This window comes from Zingiber officinale, chromosome 5B (genome assembly GCF_018446385.1).
Source record: "Zingiber officinale cultivar Zhangliang chromosome 5B, Zo_v1.1, whole genome shotgun sequence".
Classification (NCBI taxonomy): domain Eukaryota; kingdom Viridiplantae; phylum Streptophyta; class Magnoliopsida; order Zingiberales; family Zingiberaceae; genus Zingiber; species Zingiber officinale.
This window is the reverse complement of record NC_055995.1, coordinates 4,297,676-4,307,960: the sequence shown is the minus strand read 5'-3', so window position 1 is coordinate 4,307,960 and position 10,285 is coordinate 4,297,676. Positions and strand designations below refer to the sequence as shown.

The 10,285-nt window shown below is 40.4% G+C and overlaps 1 protein-coding gene across 1 annotated transcript; it reads right to left on the bottom strand.

Annotated features, from left to right (window-relative positions):
- Positions 1 to 6,042: 6,042 nt before the first annotated feature.
- Positions 6,043 to 6,726, bottom strand: LOC121987984. Its single transcript, XM_042541685.1, has one exon. The coding sequence runs from the start codon at positions 6,724 to 6,726 to the stop codon at positions 6,043 to 6,045; it is 684 nt and encodes a 227-aa protein (XP_042397619.1).
- Positions 6,727 to 10,285: the final 3,559 nt, after the last annotated feature.

The window sequence follows — 10,285 nt, the reverse complement described above, 5'->3', positions numbered from 1 at the left end:
TCCACAAAGACTAAGAATTAGTTAACAATACTGTACTTGCAACATAATGCTCATGGAAAGAAGATGGAGATGAGTTTACCTTTTTAGGCTCAGTACACTTCCAAGTAAAATGACCATTCTTGCCACAGTTATAGCAAGTCAGCTTGCTCTTAGGTTTTTGTCCATATTTCTTTCCTTTATTCTTGATTGATTTTGCCCAACAACAATACTAGCATCCTTTCCTTTTCCCTTTTCTTTCTTAAACCATCTTTTCTTATTCTTGGAACTAAAACCTTCAGTTACAAAAGCTTGACTAGAAATCCTTGCGGATTTATTCCTCTTTGCCTCAAGTTCTACATAGCATGAGACATCAGTGAAAGTCTTGATACTCTTACTGTAAGTAAGGTTTTGTTTCATCGTTTTCCAAGAATCAGGAAGGGAACGGATTATTGCTTGAACCTGTTGTTTATCAGTCAATGCATAACCAGCAGTCTTAAGCTCTCGAATTATATTACTCATTTCCTTCAGATGTTGAGTCATGGTAACATTCGCATATTTTTTTTATAGCTATTAAATTTAATTGGTAGCTGACAAAGTTTACTTAAACTTACTTTACTGTACTTCTCTCTAAGGGCTACCCAGATAGCATGAGCCGGTGGTAATGACTCATACTCAAATACCAAGTCATCCACCATTGAACTAATCAATATTCCCTTAGTACTGGAGTCCTTCTTTTTCCATACCTTATAAGTATCAAGGTCACGTCTGTTCTGTGCTATAGAACCTTCAACTGGTTATTCCATGAACTGATTTACAACTTCTAAAACTTCTTGTTCCTGAAGAATATATTGTATCTTGATGTGTCAGATTTTGTAGTTATCCCCATATAATTTTTCTCCCTTATCGAGTTCAGTTATGATATTTTTAGTTGTCATAATTTACATAAATAAATATATTATTTGTTATTTCAGTATAATTCATATGTATGTAATTAATTATCGAATCAGTGTAAATTAGAATTAGTTTACAAAATTAAGTGATAACTACATTTCCACTGATCATTTGTATGTGTCAATCTAATAAACATTGATCAATTATATTACACACATCTCATCAAATGAACTAATCGTGTAGTGAACGCATTATTAAATAAACTAATCATTCTGTTAAGATTGTTAACACATAACATTCTTTTTCAAGTTTGTTAATGCATAATATAACTTTCCATTAAAATAACACTGTTTATACATAATAATAGTTTTTATTACATTATTTTATTAATATAAGCTTAAAACTGTCTACACATAGTGACAGTGATAACAACTGAACTCTACTCTGCAAGATAAGCTAGCACCACTCTCACTAGGAAAAACACTAGTGTAGTGGGCAATGCTATCCCGTTCATCCCAAATTCGATGATAGCAGGATTAGCCTCAGAATCATCCATTAGATTTATATTTAGATTCATTTCTGGATCATTCACACACTCTTCCGAATCCTCCTCTGATTTTTCATGATCTTTCTCCTCAGATTCTTCGGGATCCATCTCTAGATTCTACATGATCCATTTCTTGATTCTTCTTAGATTATGCGGGATCCATCTCTAGATTCTCTTAAGATTATATGTGATCCATTTCTTCAAGATCTGGATCCTCTTCTTATTCTTTAGGATCCTATGCCAAATGAAGTAGATCCCTGCACATCTCTAGGTATGAGAAGCGCTTTTCAGAATGATCTCATAGTTGGTGTACTATATTACTAAGATGCTCCGATAGTGACTGAACTAGAGCCCATCTTTTGTCTTTGTCCAGGATTGGAAACTCTTCTCGTTCGAGTTTCTAGAATATCCAATCGAACCGACCAATAAGTCATCCAACTTTGTGAATCGGGTCATAATCAAGTTCCTTGATCTCCTCCCAAAACTCATGTTGTCTTTCATAGACTAGTCATTATGTATATTGTCCGTGGTATTTGAAATTAAGAATAATGTCAGTACAAATCCACAAATCAGTAATAAAATCGGTTAAATTCAATTCTCTCATATTTATGGAACAACATACAAAATCCATAAGCAAATAAAAAAAACATACTTTCTATATTTAAGGAGTTCCAGTTGATTAATACGGATCAGTGGATTGGGAAACTGGATCCTAAATCCTTTGTCCTTGTTAAAATTAATCCAATTGGGATGTTCAACTATTTTTGTTTAATCTAAACTCAATTAATTAAATCATCCTAATTGATCTGGTTAAATCAACCAATAATTTGAATCAAATTGAGATCTGCTTGGACCAACCTAATATGATATATATGATCTATTTCAAATGAACTAGACCGGTTGGATCATTAGGTAGTCATTCAAATCAAAGTATAATTAATTGAAAATTCTACAATTAATTTTATTAGAAAAAACTATTTAAATTTTTTATTTTTGCGTGCTTGGAGGAAAAAATAAAGCAAAGAAAGTTTTTTTTTTTCTGTTCGTGCAAAACTTTCACGCTTCATTTTTTATTTCAATTTTTTAAACGATTGATTTAATCGATTAAAAACATAACAAAATTACTGTACCGTCGAAAACATTATAGCATCTTCTTCTCTGCCAGGACGAAAGCATTGGTCGTCGATCGTCGGCCTTTCAACGCGATAGCGGAGCTCACCGGTCATGGACATTGGTTGTCATCCTCTCACCAACGCTTACTTCAATTCTGATGACGAAGAGAAAATGACTCAGTCACTTTTTTTTTCTGCACAACTATGCAGTAAATGCCGCGTTACGATTGCCAATCGTTGGAGGAATTTCTCCTCTCCAAAGCAAGGGCTCTGATACCATTGTTGTTTATAATAAATTATTTCGTACAAAACGAAATGAATTTACAGTGCTCGGAGAAGAGGAATTTACTGACTGGAGAATATGACCGCTGTGTCCTGATGACGATCACCACAAAGAAGAAACTACTGTCCGAGAGAAGATCATCACGTAGTAACCTTCACCTCTTTCCACAAATCAAAATCCACTCATCGGACGTTCTTCTCCTTGATCACCATCGTTTTCACACCCTCTACTTAATTGCTCTTGGATGCATAGTTATATAGGAAGAAAACATCAATTTATAACCGATGCTTTGATGACCTTAAATTACAATAAATATTGAGGGAGATGAATCAATCATCTCCTCAACCTTTAATGTTGTAAATCTTCTACAACATTTCGAATATGCAACGTTTCTAATCTACAAACACTCATAGCTGAATTCAATATAAAAAATTAAGAGGGGTGGATTTTTAGATAGGTAGAGTTAAATGTCAGAAAAAGGAAAATTACTTAGCCATGTAAGAAAATTTTTAAAATATGTAAATCAATGTATTCTAATTTTAAATTATCAAATCACCTGCACAATCCTATTTTTATCATTTTCAATCAATTGTTATAATAGCAAGTGCGTCAGAATATGTATATGGTCAGTAATTTTAATCGATTGTTATAGCAATCAATATTAAAACTTTTTTTTTAAAAAAAAAGTTGATTGAAAAGTCTTAAATGAGCAAAAATTCATTGATATATCAAATTAATATTTGATGATGTAGGTATAATTTAAAAAAATGGATGAATATATGAAACTTTGTTTCATGTCATTTCGAATTTTTTATATTCATCAATTAATTTCAATCAAATGATCTAGATAGTTTAAAATAATATATAATTAGATTTTATATGTTCATCTCATTCTTTTGATTATACTTATGCTTTTATACATCAATTTGATACACTAGAATAATAATTTTTTGAATACGAATCGGATTTTGAATCGATTACTATAATATAATAATCAATTAAAATAAGTATTCATGGTCACATAAACATTACGATTATATTATTATATTATAAGAAAATCATAATACAAAATATTTAGAAGGAATATTTTTCTAATATCCCATCTCAAATATCTGTCACTGTGATAACTAAAGATATGAATATTTAGAAATCACTGCTCATCTATCCTACGTGGCATATTAAAAAACAAACAAATTAAGCTACTGCTAAAGGAGGAGGAGGTGGGCCCTCCCACTCGCCTAATACTCCTGTGTAGCTGTTGTTATTGTTTTTTTTTAAAAGTTGAATATTAATTACATTTAATAATTATCAAAATATAAATAAATATTGAAATATATTAAATTAAAATTTAATAAGTATAATTAATTTTATTTAAATATAAAATTATATATAAATTAATAAAATAATATTATCACCATAAATATTTAGTTGATGAGATATTTCATTATAGAATTTGAGATAATTAAGAGTATAATATTTAATATGTGACTCATAAATATTTGATTGAGGATATATTTAATTGTGAAATTTAAGATATTTAAACATGAGATATTTGATTGATAATTTAAATGTAAGATCATAAATATTTGGAAAAATATTTGATGTTATTATGGATACTCTATTAATTGATTCAATTCAGATTGGACAAAAATATAATTCTATACATTAGGGCATCTCTTATGGGGATATTTGGAGAAAATATTTCTCCAAATATCCCCCTCTCTCAAATATCCCCCATTGTGGGGGATATTTGAAAGGAGAATAGAAATCACCGTGCATAAAGTTTGTGCCCGGTGATTTCATTGTGGGTGGCATGACAGTGGGCCCCACAAGTTGTAATTGAGAGATAAAAATATTTGGTAGATGAGACCGATAAATATTTAGTTGAGGGGATATTTTATTATAAGATTTGAGATATTTGATAAGTGAGATATTTGATTGATGATATAGAAGTAGGTCCCATAAATATTTAGGGAAAATATTTGATGTCATTATGGATGCTCTTACTTGATTTGAGTATAACAAATATTTTCCTTTGTGGTTCGTAATTTATCGTAAAAGAAAAAAAAATTATAATAGTAATGTAATATATACTTTTATAATTACAAAAATTGAGTACGAAATCTATAATACTGAAATTTAAGATTCAGCTTAAAAGAATCCGCTTTCAATTTTCTCGTGATACCAAAACATCGTAATACAACCTCTCTAAAATGAAGTATTAATTATTAGGAAGCCGAGCATCCTCTTAACTTAACTTGACTTGGCTGCATTATTGAGGGGAATCGAATTAGACAATTTGGTCAACTATAATGATGATGGAATTAATTTGATGGGACTCGAGAGTCACCCAAATCACCAGCAACCCTACAGCAACCTCGCAACATGATTGTTTGATGATTTTTATTCGAAGATACAGTGATGAAAAAAAGCACACTATAAATTCAAATGAATAACTATTATTCTTCCTACTGTTGGTATACTTTTAAAAGAAAGCTAATCAGTTATTTTAAATAATTAAATTCAATCTTAATTTTAAAATTTTTAATTCAATTATATGCCCGACTTGTAAAGTTTTATTTTTTTTTCTATGAATAAAATTCATTTGTTCGTGAGAAAAAGGGATAATTTATTATATGAGACGATGCGTCCCTGGTGATGGCAACGCCAACCTACTTTCTATTCAGTCTTCAGCTGTGCGCCCAGCCATCAATGAACCATGTCTATCCCTACAAAGAACAAACAGTCGCACGAGATTCCAGGAAAAAAAAGACGCAACGTAACGATCGATGAGAGGCATGTTTAAGTACAGAATGTGGCCGCTAAGAAGGAAGGAGTAGGACCACACGACAGTAGTAGACTTCAATTCGCTCTCGCAATTGATGCTTTTGTGAGACGGAAAGTTGTGGCGATGGAGAGCTGCTCAGGAGGAGGACGGTCGTGACGTACCTCCCTTATCCATTTTCCAACTGTTTGTTTTTTACCATGAAAATATGCTCATTTTTCTTAAATGAATATATTGCTAATATTTGGGGTAGTAAAAAACCGAATCATTGAATATTATTCACAAACAATTTTTCTTTTTAATCCGAGATGGAGTAGTCGTGAGTCCGTAAGACCAAGTTGGTTTGACAGCGTGCGGAAATTTCGAAGAAGGGGAAAAAGAGACGAAGAAGAAGAAAATATCGAGGGTTTGTTATGGTCAAATCAACCGCGGCACGCGGTGAAGGCTATCGCGCCAGCTCCTTCATCGCCGCCGCCGCGTTCCTGCCTCGCAACGCCTTGATTGGGATCGGGAAGTGCCATCGCGACCCCTTCGCTCTTCCCTCCGCCTCCCTTCCGGAGTTTGGCTCCGGCAAGCGCCCAGGCGCCACCGACCTCGATCTGTGCAGATTAGGCTGTTTGGTGTCGTCCAGCGGCTCGTTTCGCCTCCAGAACGGCGCCCAAATCTTGAATCCCCGCGATCTCGAAGGCGGTGGCTCGACGTCGCCGAAGGTGGAGTTCGATCTGAGAAGCCGGAACCCGACAGATCGCGACCGCATGAAGGCCGGTTCGCTCTCGATGAGCCGCGAAACGGGTCCCACCGCTCCGATATCCGCGCCGTCGCCCCTCCGGGAGCCGGATCTGATGGGCTCGGCGGAGGAAAGGGAAGAAAAAGACGAGGAGGAGGAGGAGGAGGAGGCGAAGCTGCCGCAAATGCAGGGGCGGATGCGGGCGCAATCCGGGCAGAGACGGAGGAGGCGGTCACGGAGGCAAGCGGGGCAGACGCCGTAGCGAGGCTGCGACGGGTGCTGCCAGCACTTCCACCCGACCTCTTCCCCATTCGCCGCCATAACGCCACCGTCGTCGTCATCTTCCTGCCGCCATAGAACCGCCTCCACGGCATCGACCGAGAACCTCCAGTCACCTGTCATCACTCTTTCGTCTGCCGCTTTGCTTTCGACAGATTAGTAGAAGTCTGTTTGGTAGCAGAGGAACGATACCTTCGTCGGTTGGGGTCCCATATATAGAAGCTGGGCGGTGATTATTCGACATGTACACCGCGATTCACGATACCGTGATCAGGCTAGGCGACACACAGGTAGGCGAATTGTGACAGGACAGGAATGGTGGCCCCATGATCAGGTATATATTTTGCTTACATAAATATAAAAATAAAATTATAGATAGTATTATTTAATAATACAAATAATAGAAATAGGAAACATTGTTTAATTTAATAATATTTAAAATATAACTTAATATTAACATTTTAAAATTATTGGATAGAAATAAAAAAAACGTCATAAAAAATTGATGCTCATGGTAGAAAAAATAAAATAGACGGTATTATTTTTATTTATAGAATATTCCTTATTTCATTGTTGTTATAACAATTAATAGTAGAAGTTATCGAGTAGTTATTGTAATGTTATTTTTTATTTTTAGTGGTATTATAACAGTTAACGTGTAGAATCTATTATGCAACTGCTATAACGTGTAACGATTAATATAATATTATGATCCGGCGGTAAGAATGGGGGACCCACAGATGGGGTCCCGTCTGAGCGGAACTAGAGATTACCCAGCCAAAGGTTTGAGTTTCCGACGCCAAAGCAGGAGAACCGGAGCCGAGTGGCCGAGCGGAGGTGTCCGCTCGGCCGAGGACAGAATGGCCGAGCGGAGGTGTCCGCTCGGCCGGAATCGTGACGAGGGAACAGTGGTTAGCCGAGCGGCCTATTCGCTCGGCTCGGGATATGGTATGTCAGCAAAGGCATGATGATTAGACTGTACGCAAGATGACACTATTAAAGGCCCCACCATCACGTCACGGAAAGGTTGATACAGTAGCAGTATGGTCTTATGGATGCCCTTCTGACAGACCCACACCTTGGCATGGTCGAAAGCAGGTGATTGCTTCGATTGGTGTGCCCAGGCTCCTTCGAGAGGTCTATATAAGGCCTCCACTTCTTCAACCGGAGGTACACACAAGTCTACATTTTCTAAGCCACTTTCTTATTCCTTCGCCTAACTTGAGCGTCGGAGGGCCGTCGCCGGGACACCCCCCGGCTCGGTTTTGTTGCAGGTTCGCCAGAGCACTCGAGGATCCAGCAGGAAGTGCCACATCCCCAGCGTCCGTTGACTCCTGGTTCGGACAGGATCAATTTGGCGCCGTCTGTGGGAACGCACCTGCATCCGAGCAGAGGCAATGGACGAGGCTGGAAGACTACATACCGTGGCACTCTCACAAGAAGAGTTTGACGCTATAGTCGAGGCGAGGGCAGCCAAGACAGTGGCACAGCAGAAGGAGAAAGCACAGGCTGAGCGAGCGCAACAACAAACAACCTCGGCTTCGGCAGGCCGGGCGGCACAAGCAGACCGCCCGGAATATGTTTCAACAGGAGGGTTCCCTCAGGCACTCTTCCGTACTCCCCCAGAAATCGCGCCCGCTCACGGGGAGCAAGGATCTTCATCCGATGAGCCTCCCGTTCGGGATCATAGGAAGGGCAAAGCTCCCCGAGCGAACGCACCACCCGAGCAGGTTCACCGACAGTTCTCTGAAGCCATACATCGGGATCTGTTACCAAAATACTATACACCACCGCTGATCGGAGCTTACAATGGGAGACCGACCCCGACGATCATTTGGGGAAGTTCGACAGCATCGCCACCTTGCATCAGTACTCCGATGGCGTAAAGTGTCGGGTATTTCTCACCACTCTATCGGAATCTGCACAGAGGTGGTTTCGGAGGCTGTCGGACGACTCTATCACTAGTTTCCGGGAGTTCCGAAGGCATTTCTTCATCACTTTGCGAGCAGCGACGTTATCAAAGGACAAGCGTCACTGCTCACCATCAAACAAGAACCAAGAGAATCTCTCCAGGCATATCGATTTAATCAGTAGCAATGGACATCCCCACAGCCACCTCGGAGACAATGGTAAACGCCTTCACAGGCTCGCTGAGGGGACTTCTTCCGCTCATTCATCAAACCGCCCGAGACTACGACCACATGCTACACCGGCGAATGAGTATATAAATGTGGAAGAGGCGGAGGCGCCGACGAAAGGGAACTCATGACGTCCCCCAAGCCGAACGGAAGCACCCACGCCCATCACCCACCAAGAGGACCAAGAGTTGAGGCATCCCGGGCACATCATGCGAAGTCCCCGGTGGTCCAAGAGGTAGCGGCCGAGCGGCCAAAGATGAAGAAAAAGAGGGTATGGACCCCAATGTTTTGCTCTTTCCATAATACTGACTCCCACAACACCCGCGACTGTCGGGGCCTGCCTTCAATCACCCATCCCGTACGGTGGCCCTCGTAGATCGCCTTCACCCGACCGCCGGCAGCGGCATCAAGAGTCCGGTCGGCGAACATATAGAAGATCTCCCAAACAGCGTTTCCCTCCAAGGCATGAAGATCGCTCTCGAAGGTCCAATGAGCAACCTAGGCAGTCCACTCGGGAAGAGGAGAACAGGAACAACACCTCCCGGGGAGAAATCAATATTATTGCGGGTGGGCCGACCGGAGGAGATTCACACAGGGCGAGAAAGGCAAGCGCCCGACAGCTCAGAATTCATGAGGTGGGTTGCAGCCAAGAAAAGGCGAGCGGACCCGAGATCAGTTTCGGGCCCAAGGATCTTGAGGGAGTTGAAGTGCCGCATGATGATGCCCTTATCATCAAAGCGGTGATAGCCAACTACACCATCCACCGTATCTTCATTGACACTGGCAGCTCGGTCAACATCATCTTCAGAAAGGCCTTTGATCAACTACAAATCGATCAAGCCGAGCTGCTGCCCATGACAACCCCCCTCTACGGGTTTACGGGCAATGAGGTTCTTCCGGTCGGACAGGTAAGACTGGCTATCTCCTTAGGGGAAGAACCGCTCCGGAGAACGAGGACAACAAACTTTGTGGTGGTCGACTCCCCTTCATCCTACAACGTGATACTGGGGCGACTGGCGTTAAGCGAATTCCGAGCTGTTGTGTCCACGTTCTATCAGAAGATCAAATTTCCGGTCGAGGACAAAATCGGTGAAGTACGAGGAGATCAGTTAGCCGCTCGGAAATGCTATGTGGAAATGGTCCGAGCCGAATCCAGCGCCGCGCGAAAGGCTCCACGGATCGAGGTACACGCCATAACCGAGAAACCTCCTGTTTTAATTTATGAGGAAAAGGAGGAGGTTCAGATCCATCCGAGCCGATCGGAGGCTACAACCTTTATTGCCGCCGACCTGGAGGACGAACATAAAGAAGAAGTGGTCAAATGCCTCCAGATGAATCATGACGTCTTCGCCTGGTCGACGCATGAGCTGCCCGGTGTCTCCCCCAGCATAGCCCAACATAAGCTTCACGTCCGGCCGGACGCTCGGCCAGTAAAACAAAGAAGAAGAGATTTCAGCACCGAGCAGAATATTATCATTCGAGCGGAGGTAGAAAGGCTCTTAGAGGCCGGCCACATACGGGAGGTTCAATTCCCAAGCTGGTTA